The 23,266-nt window shown below is 33.6% G+C and overlaps 1 protein-coding gene and 1 pseudogene across 5 annotated transcripts in view; both read right to left on the reverse strand.

Moving 5' to 3' along the window:
• Nucleotides 1–23,266, reverse strand: part of LOC143211394 (uncharacterized) — a 347,400-nt gene that overhangs the window by 18,327 nt on the left and 305,807 nt on the right. For 4 of the 5 annotated variants that reach the window (XM_076429033.1, XM_076429034.1, XM_076429035.1 and 1 more), the window contains 2 exons: nt 6,886–7,310; nt 2,737–2,922 (listed from right to left, as the gene is read on the reverse strand). In XM_076429033.1, coding sequence (XP_076285148.1) covers nt 2,737–2,922; nt 6,886–7,310 — 611 coding nt within the window. Of the gene's footprint in view, nt 1–2,736; nt 2,923–6,885; nt 7,311–23,266 lie in introns of those variants that run through there. The other variant, XM_076429037.1, reaches the window with a different exon arrangement.
• LOC143211717 (5S ribosomal RNA) lies at nt 21,805–21,924 on the reverse strand (annotated as a pseudogene).

Below are 23,266 nucleotides of genomic sequence, written 5' to 3' on the forward strand. Positions count from 1 at the left end.
AAAAACAAAGTTTCAATAGGAAAAATGCATTATTTTTCGTTTTGCATTTCTCTTTATGAAATAGTAACAACTGTAGCAAGCATTTTTCTCATTGTATTATTTTGGTGGGGAAACTAAATTTTTTATTCAGTTATATTCGAAGGATATTGCACATTAATGTTGTCGCAAATTTGTTAATTATAAAACGATTTCCACTGAAATATTAAAATTATGGAAAAAATCCGGATTTAATACCAGGAAATGTGAAAAATTTCTTCGTTTTACTAACAATAAATAAAAGAAACTTTCTGGTCACGTGTAGGATACATTTACGCATCGAAAATTTTATAAATAAATAAATGTATGAGTTTTTATGAACAATATTCCGTATATTCAATCATTCAATAGTTTTTGAAATTATTATAACATATTTACTTTACAGACGCGATTCGAATAAATCTTGAAAAGGATCCAAACTAGGATCGAAACGTTGATTTTGTTTGTTGATTAGCAAAATTGCTTCACAATTAGTAATAAACGATCGAACCGTTGCGCCGAAAGCATTTAACATTTATTAACAGCAAATACGTTCGATAGAAGAAACATATTTTTTGAATAATGTTGTATTTAAATAGAACACAATTTTATGGTATTTAGGCTTCTCACCCATTACGAAGCCATAACAGATAATAAATATTATTGACTTTGGATTTTTTATAAATTTTTAGTAAAGCTACATCAATATTCGTATTCACAGTTTTTGGTCCAAATTCAATTTTTCTATGCAACCCCATAATTTATAGATAATAATTAGATAAATTTATATTTGTACTGATAATTATAAAATTTCTAACAATTTTACAATAAAATCTAAAAAATTGTACACAATAGACAACCCTCCAAAAGAGAATATTATTCAATCATCTGAAAGTTAGATTCAGAATATAGAAAACCAAATTGTTTTCCTACCAAGAATGTAAATTTCAACATTTATAATTTGAATCCCCTTAATTTTCATTTATGTAAACGCAGTAATACAGATTTACTTGTTCTTCGACTAACTTAAAATTGTTTAAATCATCTTCCAACATTTGCTTCAAAATTCGATCATTTATTAACAGTCTTCGGTTTTGACTTTGTTACAAGAATGAATATACAAAATATTTTTCAATTAATTTTCCATTTGATGTAAAAGGGCAAATTTCAATGGGACATGTAAATAAAAATTTTATAAAATGCGAACAGTAACGAAGATATTCTTAAAAAAAATGTCGTTTCATCTTTCAAATCTGAAATGTGAAGTACGATCAGCAATTGTAACACTTCTCTACAGGTTTTGCACTCCAAATTCACCCTTTTGCAAGTCAAATTGAACCTTATGCAAACCAGTTTCACACTTTTGTAAATCAACTCCACCCTTGTGCAAATTAATTTCACCCTTTTGCAAATCAGTTTCACTCGTTAAGAATACTTAAAATTAATTATTTATTTATTTAGACACACGTGAACGGTGTCATTACTGCGAGAGAAACATACACGTATTTTCATTTTTCAAATTTATTAATAAAATAATGGCTACAATAAATATGCATATGTACCCCTAATTATGAAAGTAGTCATATATTTCTTGTTTCGAGATATTTAGAATGTTGAAACAACAAGCACTATCTAACGATTCATTTTTGACAATATCGTAAAAATTATCATGGAATTATTATCGAATAATTTAGAATTTTAAATCTAAAATTGATTTTTTTCATTTTCACTTAAACCACTTTCATAATTATGGGCACATGTACATCTTTGCAATTAATTTTCAATTTCTTAACAATTCTCATTTACATTTGATTTAATTCTTTGTATAAAAACTTATTCGAAAATACTTTATTTCTAAAAGGGTGAAATTCATTTGCAATAAAATGAAATTCATTTGCAGAAGAGTGAATTCGATTTGAAAAGGGTGAAATTGATTTGCGATAGGATGAAATTAATTTGCAAAAGGGTGAATTCGATATGAAACGGGTGAAATTGATTTCCAGAAGGGTAAACTTGGAGTGCAAAACATGTAACTTAAAATTGTTCAACATGTTCGGTACCACTTCGTTCTTCAAAGTCATAGTAGAATGCACAATTTTCGGAGAATCTGTGACTTTCTTCTGCTAAACTGTTTTAATAATTCAAAATCGAGTACGTTGCATTTAATGAAACTTTCGCACAAGGAAGGTGAGCAACGGAACAAAGCTGGTAGCGAATGTGTTAAATCATCTTCCAAAAGTTGCTTCAAAATTCGATCATTTATTAACAGTCTTCGATTTCGACTTTATTACAAGAATGAATATACAAAATATTTTTCAATTAATTTTCCATGCGATGTAAAAGATCAAGGGTCGGATTTCAATGGGACATGTAAATAAAAATTTTATAAACTGTTCACAGTAACGAGGATATTCTTTAAAAAAAATGTCGTTTCATCTTTTAAATTTGAAATGTGAAGTTCGATCAGCAATTGTAACACTTCTCTATCATGCGATTTTGAGCTGCCCAAGCAGATCCGGATGTCGAACAGTTCACATAACTATACCTCCGATCTCCAGGGTCTTAAAATACAAGGGCAGCGTTTACAAGCTAATAAAAGCGAGATAACATATAGAAACTCCGGACTCTCCAACATTCGGTACCGATTCTTTCATCGATTCCATTATCGAGCACAGTCTGGAAGGACGTTGAGATAGTTTTCGAGATGCTTTTAGCACGTACCTGGTCGTTTCTTTCTATGGCTTCCTTAACGACAGTCGTCCATCGGGTTGCGGCCTCCTCGGTGTCGGCAGCGAGTCGAAGAGTCGGTGCACCCTTTTTCTTTATCGCGAAACTGTGTAACCTCAGTTCGGGCGTTTGCTCCACATCGTACTTTATCAGCATTACTGCCCCCAGTAGCTGTGCATCCTGCGAATGAAATTGCACCCTCGTGAACCATTCGTCGTATAAACGATCGTATGTAGACACTTGTCATTTCGATGGATCTGTAGAAGGGTGTTGAAGCGAACCGGGATTCCTTCCTACGAACCGTGCTTGCCAGATTTTCCTTCGATAAGAAACTCTACACGACGAAACTATACTAGTACACAGGAAATCCTCTGTAGTCGCAAAAAGGCCGTACACGATAAACGCAAAAAAATATTCCCTACAGTAAAGCCTAATTGATTCAATGCCGAAAAGATGTGCTGCAGCCATTAAAAATAACGGTTACCCCACAAAATATGAACTTATTGTTACTTGCATAACAATAAGTTATACAATACATAACAATTAATAATGAAATTATTGTTACTTGTACGAGCCGTTTATTTTGAAAGTGGCCAAGTTCATTTTCGAGAAAAATCAAACTAGCAATTGTAATATTTACATTTCTACGTTATCTTTCCATTCTGAGGCAAATTGTAACTATTATATTTAAAATTACAAAGAATTTGTAAAAATGAAATTATCTGGTTAATAGAATGATACACATTTTTATTTTGAAAGTGGCCCAAGTCCATTTTCGAAAAATGAAGCTAGCAATTTTAATATTTACATTTCTACATTATCTTTTCATTCTGAAGCAAATTGTAACTAGTATATTTAAAATTGCAAAGATTTTGTAAAAGGGAAATTAGCTGGTTAAAAGAATGATACAAATTTTAATTTTGAAAGTGGCCCAAGTCCATTTGTCAGTTGCCATATCGACAAGATTTTTGGTGGATGCAATTTTTAAAAGGGTAAAGCATTCTAACGGAGAAACAATAAATTGGTTAAAAATATGTTGGATGCGTTTTTTGAGAAATGGACTATATAAAATTTTCTATAAGATATCAATGGATGAGAATGCAGAGTTTAAAATACTGAATTTATTACCACATCGGGGTAGACCAAGAAAATTCGAAAATATTGTATCGACACCACTTTATAAAAATATAAGACAAATTACAACAGCGAAATACAAGGACATGATGGACTTACTACGATATACATATGTATGTATACCACCGGAGCACCATGACTTCTTCAAATCTCTCCCGCATACACAAAATGTAAATGAGGAGTAAATTGTTATGTAATTTATATAGTTAGAAGATTTCCTGAATTGCATAAATGGAGTTTTTCAAGTTTTCTAATGAAATATAAAGTAAATCGAATACTGTTTTTTCAGTTTGTAGTATTTTAAATTATATCGAATAGACTTGGGCTGTTTCAAATTTTATGACAAATCTGGTTGTTAATTTTGAAAGTGGCTTAAGTCCATTCTTGGTAAGAAGACACACGTTATTCACTTAATAATTGCTATTATTTTAATAGGTATTGTAAATTTAACTCTCTTAGATACACTTGAGGAGTGTGATACATTGGTATCCTATACGTATATTTTTAATTTCATTGAAACGCAAACTCTTAAATATCTCAATTTAAACTTAAATGCACTTAGGTCACTTTCAAAATAAACGGCTCGTATTTAGACTGCGGATCTTTATGCATTTATAGGAGAATCGAGCAGATTAAATTGAAAACTGTTGGAAAATTTTACAAATTCAAGATGTCGATATATGATTCCTCCTCTATTAAAAACATTAAGGCAAGAAATAACATGAAATTTGGTTTCCATTTCTTGCAATGGATGCAGGCGATTTTTATTTTGCATAAAGATTCGCAGTCTACTTATATTAACTCAAATACCTTTTTCATAAATAAATCTTAAATTATCAATGTCCGCAGCAAAAACTGCATTATAAGTTTCATGCGCATTCTGCCAAACAATGTTTACGTTTTGAAAGAATCCAGGTTGTTCGTAGATGGAGTGCGAATATATGTGTGAATGTTAAGAACAATTGGGAATTGTTCAACGTTTAGTACGTAGAACTTTCACCAACATATTCGCGGCATTTTTATAATGCAAAATGATACCAAACACGATATATTTTAACTGTATTTTAGTAGTTTAATCGACGATGAAAGTTTCGAACGCAACGAAGAAGAGCGTATGGGAAAGAAAGAGACGCGAACAGTCGACATCGCCGGCACAGTTCAAAGACCCGCGTTGTTGAAACTTTCACCGTCGATTAAACCACTAAATACAGTTGAAATTATATCATGTTTGGTGTCATTTTAATCAGAGAAATGCCAGGAATAAGCTAGTAAAAGTCCAATAAACCGATAATGAAAATTAAGAAGTTTGAGAATTCGATTCACTCGAGTCAATGTTGTGGTGTTCACACCGATATACCCGAGCCGAGATCAATCATTGCCGCCCTAAGGCGCGGCGCACAGTGTCACGAGCCATTGACAAAAATCGGAAAAATCACTACTTCATATCGATTGAAAACTATGTTCATACTATGTCAAAATGTCCCAATAAAGCATTTTTTGAAAAAAAAATTTAAAAAATTCAGTAGGAAATTAATTACAAGCGAAAATTTGGAAGATGAAATAGTACATGAATTCATAGCGTAACTTGTTTACGTTGTGTTATGAACAAAAGACGTTTGTAAGAAATAATCTTTTTAGAAAATGATGGCTAAGGGTTGGCTAATTATAATTCATCTTCAAAAATTTTGTAATACTTATGCGTTATTTAATAATTAACCTGAAATGAAACCATTAAGTTTTATTAGTTCCCCTAATCTTTAGAAGAGGATTAAAAAAAAAACACCCCAAAACACCCCGGAGATTTTTTTGTGTTGTATTATATATGTAGTAAGATAGTATATTTTGATATTATATAAATTTTAATTGTGAAGTCTTGCCAAAAACAGAGTTATTTAACAAAATATGTAGCAAGAACTGGTCAGCAGCCGAATACGCGGATATCCACTTGTAGAAATATGAGATTCGATTACGGTTATTGAAATAAATAAAAGAATTTTGATATTACATACATTACAGATACGATTAAATAAATAAAAATTAATTTCCTAATAATCATTGACAATTATTGACAAGAAGGTAACACCCTCCGATCTCGCTGATTTTTTAATATTGTCCACGTCATCACTCCGAATAATGCTGTAAATGTTTTACTAGCCGGTAGTTGTTTATAAAAAAGTTATTAAAAAAAAGTTATTAAAAAAGTTAATCTACTTTTTATATAACTTAAAAACACGTTTCACATTTTCTCCTAGAGAGTTAAAGTGTGTAAATTTGCCCGCAGTAAAATGAGGGTATTTACGAATTCTGATAGCTTATATATTAATAATGATACTTAAAAATTGTAAATACTATGTACTCGTAAGCTTTGATTAAGCATGACTGCACATTTGTTTATAAAAGCGAATTATGATTAAAGAATGCTTAGACCAGAGCGAATAGTCCTACTTTTAGTTAGTTGCGGCAGGCATAGTAGAGAAAGAGTGTATGTGTGTCGAGGAGGCGAATGTTATAAGACTTTAAAACGAAGTTTCAGTTTCGGAAGAACTGAACTGAGAACTCATCTACTGAAAACCAGCAATCAAACAAAATTTTGTTTATAAATATCGTTTTACAATGTTTAAATAAATTATTATATTTATAATAATATCATGTTCAGATTGCTTTCAATACAAATGAAAAAACCCACTTTGTTTTTCATGTCTCTATCATAAACAGAACAAAAGTTATTGAATTTTGTCCAAAAAACAGGCATTTCGTGACACTGTCGGTGCGGCGCGGCGCGGCGTTGGCCGGCAGTGGAGTGAGTAGGCACTGGACTTCGATCGCACAGGCGACCCAGGACTTCGATTGAAGAATTACTGTACCACAGTGGAGGGGATATTTCTATTGCGTTTATCGTGTACCTCCTTTTTGCGTTTATATAGGATTTACTGTACCTCTAATAAAATGCGATAATCTACAGAAAAGATAGTCGTCTGGAACTTTTGTCCGCTGCTGTATGTTACTCACCGTGTCAGTCTTGTAGTAGTAGAGGCAATTGTCACGACGCAGAGCAAACCACCTTCGAACCCACTTGTCTGTGTTCGAGGAGGTCGTGGATTTCCTCCAGAGGTAACCGGAACAGATCGGCGCCTCGTCAGCGCCTTCCTTGGTTCCTGGCCTGGCGATCCTCGGTGCCAGCACGTTGCAGGTTCTTATGACTTCGAGTTCAAGGACATCGGTGCCAGAGTGCGCGAGCCTGAGTACCTCCGAGTGCGTCGCGTCCATGACACTTTTACCATTCACTGACAATATAATGTCACCAACTTCAAGACCGGAGGTCTCCGCTGGTGTATCGGGCTCGATACCGGAAACCACCACCGGTTTCGAGCCATGAATACGCAAACCGAACTCTCCGCCGGCCTCGCGTTTCACTATAACCCTCTTGTCGGTCTCTGCAATTAATACCACCTTCATTAGTTGCCTGTATTATGCACCGGGAATAGCGGGAAGTTTCATTCAGGCTCTGTTCGAGGGAAATTGTGCCGACCTATCTGATCGTGATAATCGTTGAATCGGATTGCTGTCTATACCAGAGCTTGTTCCCTTAATGATCTTAAGTGGAAGTTAGGACAATTCAGTCGAGTGTTTACGTACACGCTGCGAGAAACTGATTTCCCGATAGCGTGTTTTTTTGTGGAGATGCACTCCTACTCTTTGCGTGTTGACTTATCTCATTACAATGGCTCATTGAACTGTTGTGAACGTGTGAATGAGATGTTGAAGGATATCTCGTTGTATTCAGATAAAACAGACACTCTGTATTAAATTGGATAAGATTTGCGAACAGTAAATACTAGAGGCGTGCGAGAACCCGAAAACCCAAGTAGCCACAAGTAGCCATGTACGTCCCTAAAACGTACGCAGAATGGACGTAGGACGTTTGGACGTGAACCGTACGTTTTAGGGACGTACGTGGCTACTCGGGAATGTCGAGTCGGATCGAAACGAGAATTTTTTTCAAGATCGAGACGAGTTCTCGAAAATTTTGAAATTCTAGATTGTGTCGAGATTCCCGAAAATGTTCGAGTTCGTCGAAATTATCGAGATTATTGAGATTCGCGACAGTATCGGGATTCTCGAAACATTTATCTAAAATTTAATTTAAGTTATCCGATATTTGAGGCGTTTTCGAAAACCACATTACAAAATTTATTCATTGAATCTTCTTCTTTTATCCCGATACTTTCGAGAGTCTCGTATCGACCATCGAGATCCCTACATTTCCGGGTTCTCCCACACTCCTATTAAATACTGACTAAAATAATAATAAATTTTTTTATACAGGGCGATCTCTCTTATCGAGATAAAAGAAGAAGATTCAATGAATAAATTTTGTAATGTGGTTTTCGAAAGCGCCTCAAATATCGGATAACTTAAATTAAACTTTAGATAAATTTTCGAGAATCCCGATACTGTCGCGAATCTATTAAATACCGAGTAAAATAATAATAAATTTTTTTGTACAGAGGTCGTTCTCTCTTAACTATTAAATACCGAGTAAAATAATAATAATTTTATTATACACGGCGTTCTCTCTTAACTATTTTTAATCGTTTATAACGCATAAATCATCAATAAAAAAAATTTTTTCATACGAAACATTGAAGGACACACGAAGGTCATCTTTGTTTTTCTAAATAGAATCATGTCATTGTTTATGCACTATTCGATTCATCCGGTATATTCTGAGTAAAAATTTATTAACCTATTTATGTCGAAAAACTATTACTTCGGGTGAAATGGTGAAATTTTCAATTTAATATGGCGAATACCTGTCATTCGTGTACACTAAATTAGACAGTGTAAACATGATTTTACTTAAAAATGATAGAAACTTAAAACTCTGTAAAAACGTTGGAAATTTTATTCGTGGTGCAGTCCACCGTAAATATTGAAGCTTTCTAACAACACTGGCAAAATTGCTCTGTGATTTTTTTGACCGTTTCATCGAACTTTGAATAAAAAGTGTACCAAAGTGTACCAAATTTTGAAGGCTCATTGTAAAAGGGAAACTTGAATTTTCAAATCGGCGGTAGATTGATCGAGAAATAAAAATTTTTCAACGTTTTCACAGCCAGAATTTGTATGATTTTCTAGTAAAATCATATCTTCGATTAGTGAAGTAGTCTTCAAGCTTAAAAATGAGTCTTTGGCTTATTGCTGTACTATTTTTTTAACAAAATTTAATTCAAGTTTATATATAAATACTGTATGTACTTCACAAAGTCGTAACAACAATTATTCAATAAAATGCAATAGAAAGTGATACTAATGTGCTCATTGTACGAAATTGTTGTTTTTTAATGAAATTGTCACAGTTTAAATATCGACAATTTTTCGAGAGTCAGAAATTCAGTGTTCAAATAATTTATTGAATAAAACGATTATTATGCGAAATTGTCACAGTTTAAATATCGACAATTTTTCAAGAGTCAGAAATTCAGTGTTAAAATAATTATTGCATCCACTCTATGTACTTCAAAGTCGCAATAACAATTATTCAATAAAATACAATAGAAAGTGATACGATACGTGCTTATTGTACGAAATTGTCACAGTTGAAGTAAAGACAATTTTTCAAGAGTCAGAAATTCCGAGATCAAATAATTTTTGGATCCACTGTGATTCTACTAATCATTTGTGACGATTTCATTGAGAGATTTCGAGGAACGCTTGGTTGCTATTGCAATTTTCACGAAACAGCTTCTCGTACTACCACTTGCTATTTGTACTACCATCGCGGACAAAGAAATTGGCAACTCCGGAGATTTTCCGGCAACTTCTCCGTCGTTGCATTTTGTTACATAACGACACAGTCGAGACACTGCTACCAGACGTTCTGATTCATTCGAAGAAATTTGTACGAGCGCTGGTCAAGCAGATGATATCTTTTTGAGTCTGAACTCCGGATCGTTGCACTCGCGAGACGCTGCCAAAAATGTTAGGATGTTGCAGTGACCCCTGTTATACGTATGCACGTATTCAATCAAAATAAAAACAGGTCGATTCAAACACTAAACATTGAGATAGAAGGTCTAAAAATAATTTATAATTCTCTGAAACACACACACAATGTAACACTTATTGTACTTGCTAAATAAACCACTCGGTTTGAAGCAATAATAAATACATATATTATACTAACTAGACAATAATTATGTATTACTAGGTGCATCAAATAATTATTAATTCAAATTCATTCTGTTATGATGTAATTATTCATTTAAATTCATTTTGTTATGATATAATTTTCGTAATTCTAGTAAACCACGAAAGTATTTGAACGCACTTTAAAACAGTATAACTTTTTTTGATGGGCCCAAAGGACCTACCATTTTTTTTTAGCAATTAGAGGAATTAATTTACCAAATGACATGCAAAAAAGATTTTGAAAAAATTGCAATTGCTAAGAATTACATGAGAAAGTAAAAGAGGTACCATTTACAACTTTTATATTAGAGCCCGTAATGAAAATTTAAACTATGCGTTTTGTAGATGTATGAACATTTCAGCGAAATCGGTTGACGCAGAAAAAAACGACACGCATCGAAAGATCTAAGAATCTATGGATTTTAAGCAGAAACTGACCAAAAGTCGCAAAAAACTATGATTTTCACCACATTTAAACACTTGTAACTCTTGGGTATGTTAATCGATTTTGATAAAACTTTCAGCATGAATATAACTAACATAGATCTACAAAACATATATTTTGAAATTTCATTAAGGGCCCAAATAAAAAATTTTAAATAAAAAATGCCTTTTTTATTTTTGCATGCAACCTTGTAAATTGTAACTTTTGGAAAATTCTTTTTGTAGATCATTTAGTAAACCGATACTTCTAATTGCTTGCAAAACAACAGGTCGTTTGGTACAATTATAAAAAAGTTATACTGTTTTAGAGTCCGTTCAAATAGTTTCAACTTAAACTTTTTTACGCAACAGAATTGCGTGAAATTAAATACCATGTTTTTATTGAAACATTTAACACGTCTGCTGGCGGCGTTATATGTATGTACATCTGCCAGAATGGCGATTCCGTAATTTTGCGTAATGAAAATTTAATTAACGCGCTGTTATTTAAACTAATAATAACACGGGACGTGATATTCAGAGGATCTGTCATTCTTCTTTATTAAGTTTTGTTTATAACCATAAAGTTAATTTAATTACTATAATTACTCCACAAGCGATTGCATATGCTTTGGGTTGAAATGTTTATCGTCTTGAAAACATTTTATTATTTCATTCTCGTGTTGCGTTCACCTGATTCCTATATTCATTTAATGTAAAACTCAGACCTTAATGAACAAATAATAGGAAAATTTACAGTGTCAGATGGAGAAGCAACGTGTCATTTTCGAAAAGAAGTTTTTAAAATAGCACAGCATCGATAATACTAGAATTATGATTTGCTAAGAATATTTTAACTGATCGAACCTGGCGCCGATTACATTATCTCCTTATACTCCAAAAGTACGATCAAGAAGAACTCTACTATATTTTACGGAGTGTCTGACTTAATTGTGACCCCCAGAAAATCTTCTTCAATTTTGACAGAGTAAATAACTTCTGATGTGTAATTTTCACAAGGTCGTCGATGTTTTTTTTTAAATAACCACATACATATATTTTCGTGTTGCAAAGCGTAGCTCACAAAAATTATATTGGGTTGGAAAGAAAGTTCGTAGCGTTTTCAAATTAAGAATCGAGGATAAAATTAAGGTATTTATTCATATGTTTACTCAATAACACGAGAAGTTACCTCGAAAATGGTAAAAAGTAATAAAACAGAACGGAGAATATTTTACTGAATAAATCTCTGAATAAATAGCTTAAATTGATCGTTGAATTTCAATTTGAACATGTATGAACTTTCGTTCGAACCCAATAATACAAAATATAGGAGATATAATTAATACAGCGCAAGAGGTAGTTAAAATTTAATGCATCTTCCGTAAAACCGGGGATTATCGCTTAATATTTGATATTCCATTAGGACAGTCGAATAAAGAGCTAAAAGTTGAAACAGTTCATTCCGGTTGAAGTAGACATTTTGTGAAATTTATGCAACGTCAGCACGTTGAATCGTGCTGAAAAAGTTTCCCACTTTGAATTTAATATCTTCGCGAATCGATATCGTGCTTGAATGAAGTTCGGTAGCTCGCGAGACGGAGAGAAAGAGGAGAAAAGGGAATAACAGAAGTTGCCGACATTTTTGCAAGAGCGAACGAACGGTGAACCAATCAGAAGGGTTTCGATCGTTCCATTACAAACAGGAAGTTCCCGTAATTTGCAACGTTTGCCGTGTGGATTTGAAGAGACATACATATGTATACCGCAAAGCAAGTGCACAAATAGAAAGGAATACTGACATGAGTAAAAATAAAATGAAAGCGGGACACTGCGCGTCGCTGTGGCTACATAAATAAATGCACATCGAGTTCATTACTTCCTGCACCTCTTTTTTCCTGTCGTCGACCACTCTCCTAACTCGAGATATATGTAAAACTATTTCAATTAGCGAGACACCGCGATTCGAAATGGAATAATTCTACATACGGTAAACTGTACCGATTACTGTGGTATCATGCTTCGATCGTACTTTATTTTAACACGTTACTAGACAGCGGATTTTATGCATTTATGGGAAAAGTGGGTAGGTGTAATTTAGAATAGTAGAAACATTAGAAGAATTTTAAAATACAGTTATATCATTTTCAACCGATTAAACATATTAAGAAAGAAAACTTTCTATTTCGTTCCAGATTGTTGTAATTCACGTAGAAAATTTTTATTTTGCATAAAGATCCGCTGTCTACACGTTACTAGACGACGGATTTTATGCATTTATGGGAAAAATGGGTAGGTGTAATTTAAAAGTGTAGAAACATTAAAAGGATTTTAAAATACAGTTATATCATTTTCAACCGATTAAACATATTAAGAAAGAAAACTTTCTACGTCGTTCCAGCTTGTTGTAATTCACGTAGAAAATTTTTATTTTGCATAAAGATCCACTGTCTACACATTACCGACCGGTGATTATTGCATAATTTTTAAAAAATGGTACATACACGGCTATACACTTCTTAATGGAACCTTCAATAGCAACAGCAATTTTTTTTTAAATCTATGGTACACGGCTATACACTTCTTAATGGAACCTCCAATAGCAACAGCAATTTTTATTGTGAACTAATAAGTCACCCTCAATAACGTCATCTAATAGTTTCATTTAAGATTGTAATGTAAAAGAAAATTTCTATGCTTTTTTTAATAGGCTTTCGATAGGTAAGACGTCTGAATGTCCAACTACAGACGTCTTAAAGACGTCTATGTGCTATCTGGGTAAAGTGTTAATATGATTCCTAATTTATCGTGAATTAATATGTGTAAACATTTTATAGAGAAATGATAGTGTCCTGAATACAAACAAAATATTGGTGGCCCTCGAAACCTAATACAACATAAAGAAATATTAAAAAATGAAAACGATAACATTTTGTACGTATTATTGCAGACGAAACATAGCAATGTACCAATTACTGCGTACCCATTACTGCGGATTAGAATTCGAAACATCGAGCGTACGGAGAAAAACTACGAATCGAGGCATTAATTTAAGCAAATCCTGAGAGCACAGTAACAAATAATTTCCTTATTTGTTACATTTTAAATGGATAGATCTTTTCTTAATGTTAACACTGCAGTATAACATCACATGGATAACTAAATACATTCTTTTAACAAGTATTTGAGTAATATTTATTATCTTTAGTTTCAATCTGTTTTAAATTAACAGCATTGTAAAGTTCACGTCTTTGTCTTTCTCGATTGCTCCTCGTTATTATTTCTTAATATCTCCATTCTTTCTTTGTTCTTCAAGATATCAGTTCCATAAGTAGAGTTTCTTGTGCACTTCACTTTACTTTGTTTCTTATTTGTGTTATTGTTTTGTTCATTACTTTTAGATTTAATTTTTGCCATATCTTCTTAATTTATCTAAATGTAACGCTGCTTATTATCTTTTACCCACACGTTTTGTAATAACTGTTTTATTAATCAATTATACACATAGTCGTCACTAGATTGCGGATTTTATGCATTTATGACAAAAATTTTTTAACATTTATTCGAAAAAGTCCATATAATAATGCTGCACGCGAGATATGTCGTCTGTAGCACCGCGCGCACGAACGGTATTGCGTCGCGAGATAACACGTCCGTGGCACCGCGCAAGCGACATTGCGTCGCGTGATAACACGTCTCTGATCTGTAGAAAGAGTACCGGCGTCGCATCAAAACACGTCTGTGACCTTGTACGAACGGTATCGACGCACAGTGAGTCGGCCAGGAGGGCAAAAATAAAAAAATCAATATTTTTTAAATGTATATCTGTTTACATGAATCTATTTTAAAAATACCATTTATTCATGAACATTCGCCAGAAAAAAAACTGAACATCGATTGAAACAGAACATGTTCCTTCTGTCATAATCCGACACGTCAATTTTTGTTGTATTATAACCTCAAGTACACGCATAAAGGGAAAACATTACACAACGTATTGTAAAGCGAAAAATTGAATAATTTGCGATGGATCATTTAGTTCAAGGTGTGTACTAGTTATTTTGGCTCCCTAGCGGTTTTCACAATTATTATTTATCGTATTTTATTGATTCAAAGTGATCCGTTTGTTAAAACGCAAAACCGAAAATTCTTATAACTTTAACTAAGCTTTTCGTAAAAAAGGTGAAACATGTCTTGTGTGATTTTTGCTAGAAAATATTCGTAGGACTATCCTTTACCGAATTCTATAAAAATTTTCTGCCCGAGCTTGCCCCCTTAATTTTAAAAAATATTTATTTAGGAAGACACCCAGAAACCACGTACGCACAGATTTTCGAGAAATGGTTATTATCATCATTATTATTTATTATAAAATCGTACGAAAATAAACACGTTACTAAACAGCCGATTTTGAAAATGTCTTAACCTCACCTATTAGAATCAAATCATAATCAAAAATGTATTATACATTACCGTATGAAATTTTAAAAGTGACCTTCATAGAGCTTCTCAAGGTTACACCAATACCAAACAAATACAATCATCGTATACTCCTCCTTATACCCTACAACTTTTGTTTGAAACATTTTTTTATACGACTTATAGTCTTTAAGATATGGAATTTTGTCCAAAAAACGGGCATTCTGACGCACTGTGCGACGTCACGACATAACGCGTCACTGACAATGAGAACGAAGCGGTTAAAACGAGAATTTTAAATAATAATTTATACATTTCGGTCAGCTACATAAGGGTTAAATTTCGAAATTTATATTCCACGTCTAAAGCATCCTTACTTACGCAACGTTGAGTCATAATGAGTTAAGTAGAGAGGAATTAGGGTTAGCTATCCGTTGCCATCTTCAGAAGATGTGTAAATGTGTATGCATCATGTAGAACGTTCTGTTTACATACACTGTGACCGCAAAATCAATTGAGATCGAACGAGAATGGGGGTAGAGGGACGAAATTAAAATAAGTCAGAACCCCGGCGCCTACGAACGCAACAAGCCACAAAAATAATGGGTTGCGTCATCGCGTGCCGCGCATAGCGTACTGTGTTCGCATGCAAAAAGACAACTTGACTCCATACGAAGTAGCAACTTTCATATTCATGTCTGCCAAGCCACGTGGACATCTGGTTCGACTTCGGTCAGTCCGTTGAATACACGTAGGACTCAATGCAATACGTATATCGATGCAGTTACAACAAGTCATAGAATAACAAGTATTTCATCGACTAAAATCAAATAAAATCAAATAAGGATTATAATTCTTATGAGTAACCGAAAATTTTTTCTCTTGTTGGTAAATGTTGTCGTTGAGAGAAATTTATTTCGATCGCTCATTTTTTCTTACAATTTCGATCTATTGCACAATTTTTGAAAAAATTTCTTTTCATATCCTGTAGTAAACTCTAGCTTCCCCAAAAAAATTCAAATCGTATAGTATAATATTAAAAAGGTTATCGTCTTTTTTAAAGGGTCCGAATAATAATACGGGTCACTGTAATAGTATCTTTAAATTTTTCTAATACTTTTATTGTTTTAAATTACACCTACTAATTTTTTTGTCATAAATGTGTGCATAAAATCCGCTCTGTCTAGTAATTTACTTCTCCTATCTTCATTTTCATTTCTTTTTTCTATTTAACCACTTAAGGGCAATTTTCACCTCTTCATTTGACTATGTTATTTTTAATCAATCCACAGACATTTTTAAACCAACAATATTAAAAATACAAAATTATGATCATATCAAATTCTAATTTAAATTATTGATGTTTACTGTTTCCCATCTTATTTTGCATTCTCATTATGAACAATCTTTCTACTAATTGTATCTACTTAATTTTGTTGATTATAACTAGACTGCGGATATTTCTGAATTTATGGCTTATGAAAATATTCAGAAAATGCTAGAATATAAAATTCGATAGAACTTGGTAAGATTTTTATTTGTTTTGGATATTTACAAAGGCTGTTCCCATTAAAAATAGGATTTTATTTCATGCCACTTTCTTAAGAATTGTCTATGAACATTGAAAATTTCATAAACATCCGCAGTCTAATTACAACTATTTATTACAACTCGCTTCGACTAGTGCACTACTGTTTAACCTAGTTTCAGGATTTAATTGTTAATCAAAATTTTGGCGAAGTTTCCGTTTACGTCCATCGCCAGAGTTGGATGAAATTTTGGAAATAGGTTCTTTTTTAACTAAAATAATGATTGTCAGAAGGATTTTTGGCGACTCGACAAAAGAATTTTTACCATTTCAATGTCTCTCCCTACCTTACCAACACCACTCTTGTATTTTCGTATGCGTCTCCGCCCCCCCTACCACCTAATCCTAACTAATTCTGACTGCATAAGCTTCCTATTGTAGAAACCAATTAATTGGTTTAACAATTGGAATTTTGAAAACATTTTAAATTATGATAATTTCCAGAATATATATACATATTTAATAGGGGTGTGCGAGAACCCGAAATATCGGGTCGGGTCGGGAACACGAAATTTTTTCGAGATCGGGACGGGTATCCGAAAATTTCGAGATTCTCGAATTTATCGGGATTCCCGAAAAAATAGGGATTCTCGAATTTATCGGGATTCCCGAAAATTTCGAGAACCCAGTAATCATTTATATTCGGTTTAATGAATACATTCATAGTTTCGGATTTTTTATTCTAGATGTTTTCGAAATTGAAAGAATGTTGTCCATCACGAATTCTTTTCAAGAGTGTCTTATGTCATATTCTCGAAATTTTCGGGAATCTCGAAATTTTTGGGAATCTCGAAATTTTCGGGAACCCGACCCGACCCGACTCGACCTCTTCTCGACTCGTCCCGACCATCGGGTTTCCGATATTTAGGGTTCTCGCACACTCCTAATATTTAATATCTTCAATTAATTGCACAAATGGATCATCACCAGCTCTGTTGATCTCATAGCGCCATAAAAAGTCGCACATGTGATCTATAATTGAATCATTCCTTCCTCAATCCTTAATGCCACCTCTACTTAGACTTTAGATTGACATTAAAAATAGTAAAAAAAATTGTCGATAAGGTAGGGACTGACATCGAAATGGTAAAAATCCTACTGACAATCATCATTTTAGTCAAAAAAGAACCTACCCCCAAAATTTCATCCAATTCCGACGATGAACGTAAACGGAAACACAGCGAAAATTTATAATTCTGTCGCACGTCAGCGTTTCGAAATTACCCGACAGTATTATTCCCATTATTATTCGCTTGAAAAGTTTCTACAAACTGCAACGAGCGCGAGATTGCATCGGGGTAGATGCGCATCTACAGATATACATTCTCCACGCTCACGATGTCCTCGCCGGTTTCATTACTATTGATTAATTTCAAGTTGAGTGTACTTGTGTTCCTCCTATAATTAAAGTTGCTCCTAAACAGAAGGGGGTTGACTTCCGGGAGATCGATTCAATGAATCGCTCGGCGACTTGCCTCGTTAGTAATGTTTTCATCAAACGTTCGCTGGCCATTGTAAACTGCAGTTAGCGAGCACAAAGACGGTCGAGGGCAGAATCTCGGAAACTTACCTACTTTAAGGACAGTTCATTAATATTTCAATGTATAAAGAACGTGCGGTCTTCGAACCGGGCCGATGCTTGCTCCTTAAATACAGTAAATATCCGATGGCCGCAAGGGTCTCGGAAAGGTCATTTGTATAGTTCGTAGAGAGACACTATTTTTTGTGCTTCAAAGACCGAGTCGAACATAGAAAAGGACAGCGCGCGTAAACAGAGACCGCGTGCGGCCGAAGCGCAGCAAAAAATAGCGTGCCGATGTGACCGCTTCATGCAATAAATGAAACTTGTTTGTTTTTACTTATTTTTAATGAAACTTGTGTGTTTTTACTTATTTTTAATGAAACTTGTTTGGTTTTACTTATTTTTAATGAAACTTGTGTGTTTTTACTTATTTTTAATGAAACTTGTTTGGTTTTACTTATTTTTAATGAAACTTGTTTGTTTTTTACTTATTTTTAATGAAACTTGTTTGTTTTTACTTATTTTTAATGAAATTTTACCAACATATTTGTGACGTTTTTCCGATTAAAATGATACCAAGGAAAATATAATTTGGCCCACATTTACTGTACCCACATGTGAAGCATAATGTATGTTCAACCCGTTAATTAAACCACTAAATACAGTTGAAACTGTATCGTGTTTAGTATCATTTTAATCAGTAAAATGCCACGAATAAGTTGATGGAAGTCCCATAAAAAAATAATGATTTTTAAGAAGGGGTCCAAATAAAATATCATTTGCAGTGGTAGTAACCTTTGCAGATCTGAAATATGTATATCAAAATTTGACTAAATTCTATCCGAAGGATATGTTCTGGCATTTTTTGAAAATTTTCAGAAGCCATAAATGCATAAAGATCCTTAGTCTAATTATGACTAAACGTTCTTCTTGTGCAAAAATATGTACGATGATAGTACCACACTAATGCTCCTATTTTTGTAAATGTACACGTTACATTTTACGTATTTTATTGAAAGCAACAATTCTTTTAGTTCTGCTCTTATATTAATTTAAAAAAGTAGAGAAAGTAACGTTCGACATAAATATGTTATTATATTTAATCAGAACATTTTTAACTGGATGTAATGAAAAATGAATAGAAAATAGAGGTATTGAATTTAAATTTAAATACTTTTTAATGCATGTATATAAGACAATATATTATATAATTCTACACATTTTACAAATTCTTCATTAATGTACTCTTGTTTGCGTCTGGGTAGCGTTTTCTGTAGTCTGACACAGCGCTGAGATCATTTCTACTGTCTAACAAAATGGCTGGCACATTCAACTTTGTTCCAGTTTCTCAACTTATTTTCCATATATGTAGATTTACATTTTCTGATTGCACCACTGGTACGTCGACATTCCGCACGTAATTCTTTTAATTAAAAGAACATTTTAATTCACGTTCCATCCCACATACACGATTAAGAATGAAACTACAGGAACGTTTTCCCATTCTTCACTTTTTGCACTCTAGCCGTGCGCGCGTGCTTTTAAAAATCAACCCTTTTTGCGGTTCAAGTTGTTCGCGCGTTGCATATAACAATGGAAATTAAAAATTATTATAGACATTAAAAATTGCTGTACCATTATTTAAAATATTGTTTACATTAATAAGTACATATAGCCCTGCAAAGACGGGTGATACTTGTCAGTACCCTTCAAGTGAACATTCGTATTTTGTCAACGACCAGTTGGTCGTGCGTATGTTTGGGCCCTAAACTAAACTAAACAGCTATGTAGATTTATCTAGGATAGCTCTGTGCGTTTATCTAGGAGGGTTCCTGCCAGAGATGATATTGAACACCTGTTCGTCATCTGTAACAACCCTATCAAAATGATAATTTTCAAGCAAAATTAGAATTCTATGTAAGGTGAAGTGCCCTAAGTCTGGACAGTCCAAAAGTGATACCTAAATCTGGACAATTGAATTTTCATAGTAAAATTAGTAATTAAGACATTAAATAATTATATTATATATTCTGAGGCCTCTCTCTCTCTCTCTCCCTCTCTCTTTAACCACAAGTAGGTGTGAATATTATTTCATTATGACATCAATTGAAATTTAAAAATAAATTCAAAGTCAAAATCATGTGAATTTATATAATAGTTCGAACTTTTGTTAGAAAAAAGGATATAATTTAAGCCCTCAGACAAAAAATAATTATCACGCATAATAATATTGATATTTTACAATAAATTGGCAATCAAACTTAACGTAAATAATAATTATTAATCCAAATATTAGATGTCCAAGATTAGGATTGTTTTCAAATATAAGTACTCCATACTGGGACGCGATGACAGTAGCTGTCCCACTCGAAGCTTGTACGCAATGTGCTTATGCCTAAAGCCGGACACGCGTTTGTGAATAAAATCAAAAAAACGCATTGTTTGCAAATTATTTAACTAAATGTACGTATAAGTAGTCTTCTATTAGCTTGTATAACGAATGTAGAAAATGTGTTTCGGCTATGACGTTAATAATACTTAATTTTTATGTCATAAATCTATCAGTATTAATACCTAACCTCAAAAATTAATTATTCATGTCGATATAGTTCTTAAAAAATGTTTTTTTCAGATTGTAAACTTGCTTTCAAAATTAAATTTGATAATGGCCATCATTAGAAACAAAACTTTTGATTCCAGTCGAAAAATGTAATTAATAAGTATCATAAAAAACAGATTAAAGAGAAAGCCGAAAGTGTACATAAAATCTAAGGATATTATTAAAAATGACAGATTGAAGGAAAATAGAAGATTGAATAAAAATAAAAAATTGAAAAGAAATCAAGAATCTCATCCTGTTGAATCCATCGTACAAGTACAAGCTCTCAATACAGTGGGCCAGTTTAAGATTCCAAAAAGCACGCATTCTAGAATGAAAAATTTAAGTTCGGTGGATGCTAACAAAGGACCACCAACTGTACTGTCGAAGACAGTAGAAAGATCTTGAAAAAAGGAGCAAGAAAAAAAATTATAGAAGAAGAACATTTGTCAAAAAGGAGGAAAAAGAGAGATACAAAATTAGAAAAGAATAGGAACAAGAAATCAATAATAATTTACACGAAAGAAAAAAGATAATTACACAACAAATTAAGGGCAGAATGTAATATACAATAATAATATATTCATATGTGCATCATATTAAAGATTTAATAAAGTTCGATGTTATAGATCAGGCATGGGCAAATTTTTGCTCGATCGGAGGCATTCTCAAAGAATACCCCCACTCCTCCTGGTCGCGCGTCTCGCTCCCCGTAGCGGCCATAGTGCTTGTAGTACTATAGTGTCTGTTGCAGATTATATGTAAATTCAATTTGTCCCGGTATAGGGTTTACTTCTGTCCAGGTACTAGCTTAGATTGGATTTAATATGTCCAACTACCACCATCACCCAGGTTTGGATTATTCTTGTTAATACAATTAAGATATTAACCTAAACAATGATTTTTTTATTTTAAATTACTTTACAAACTCTGAACTGTATGTTAAAACTCTTAAAAAATTATTTTTGTTTATTTAAAGTATTTTAAAGTGATAACATTAAAAATAGAAAAACATGCTGTCCAGGCATAGGGCACTTCACCTTACCACTTGCACGCTGGTGGTGACCGAAGAAACTTTTATTTTGGTTAATAGAACTAATCGCTTCGAAAAACAAAAAATTTCGTAATACTAACAAGGGCACCTTTTTTAAATTTTTAATAGTGGGTAGAAATAAAAAAATAGAGAGCCAACAACACGTGGTGTTCCCAGGCGGTCACCCATCCAAGTACTGACCACGCTCAACGCTGTTTAACTTCGATGATCGGACGAGAATCGGTTTATTGTAACGCGATATGGTCGTTGGACACTTTTGCAGCATAACTAATTCGGAGAGTAGAGTCTCCTTGTTCTTTCGTTTACTTTACAATCAACCCTTGATCGCAATGTCGGTGACATTTTCAGCGAATTAAAAATTTTACACTTACTGACGACAGTTTTCTTACGGTAGTCCAGTCCAATCGATGAATGCTCATAAGGGAGGCGTAGAGGGAAATGGAAGGAACACAATTTTTAACTTTGGGACTTTGGACCAGTTAGGAGGTAAACATACTAAAAGTCCCTACTCCTAGGAGTGAGCGGGCTACAGGGGAGCACGTAGAAGTCACCTTTTTCGGTTTTCCGCTTATATCTCGGAAACTATGCGTCCTAGCGATAAGACCATCCTACACAAAATTAAAGCTGACAATATGTGCCACAAAATTGATTGGATTCAGTTTGTCGCTATCTCGCATATTTTCTAAGATATCTGCGCTCAAAGTTCACTAATTGTGAAAAAGAAGAGCCTTATTTGAATAGCTAACTCTTTAGCACAATTAGTGAACTTTGAGCGTGGATATCTTGGAAAATATGCGAGATAGCGAAAAACTGAATCCAATAAAGTTTGTGGCACATTTTGTCAGCTTTAATTTTGTATAGAATGGTCTTATTCTGTTATACCAGAACTAATTGAAAATTTTAACAGTTTCCTTGAAGCCCTGTCTTTTTTTTTATTATTTACACATTACCTAGTAAACTAATCCATCTCGCATCTCGACGACCAAAAAAAGAACAAACTCAAGCCGTTTGGTCAAATTATAAAACAGTTGATCGTTTTTAAAAGGTGTTTGACTACTTTTTACAATTAGCAGCACTTAATTTTCGTGTAACGGAGCGCGAATATATTAAATGGATAACGCGGAACAATGAATGTTAATGGAATAGCCAGGAGCGATTGAAAGCGTTGCGATGTAGGAAACGATCGGAACGTGGGTGAGAATGGGGTCAAAATGCAGGCAAAATAAGAACAAGTCGTGCCGAAGTTATTCAGACACGCATCACGCCATAAAAATAAGCGAGTCCTTGCGTCACCCGGCGCGCGGCGCGGCGTCGAACGTAATCGACTGTGCACATGCTTAGCGTTTTGTCTCATTATCGTTGTCCCTCAGAGGGCCTCTTTTGTTCCCGCGATAAAGAAGGCATGCGCGTGCTCGTCAACCCCTTTCGCAGCTCAAGTCAGAAATAGCGAAAATTACTTTATCGTCCTTTTTCCTGCCGCGCCGGCGGAAATTCTTTCACATGCGTCACAAGCGGTTGAAGGCTCTCGCGTTTCATTGGCAACAGTCATTGTAATTACGTATTTTAATCGGAACACTTTTCAGTATTAGCTAG

This window comes from Lasioglossum baleicum, chromosome 8, assembly GCF_051020765.1.
Source record: "Lasioglossum baleicum chromosome 8, iyLasBale1, whole genome shotgun sequence".
In the NCBI taxonomy this organism is placed as follows: domain Eukaryota; kingdom Metazoa; phylum Arthropoda; class Insecta; order Hymenoptera; family Halictidae; genus Lasioglossum; species Lasioglossum baleicum.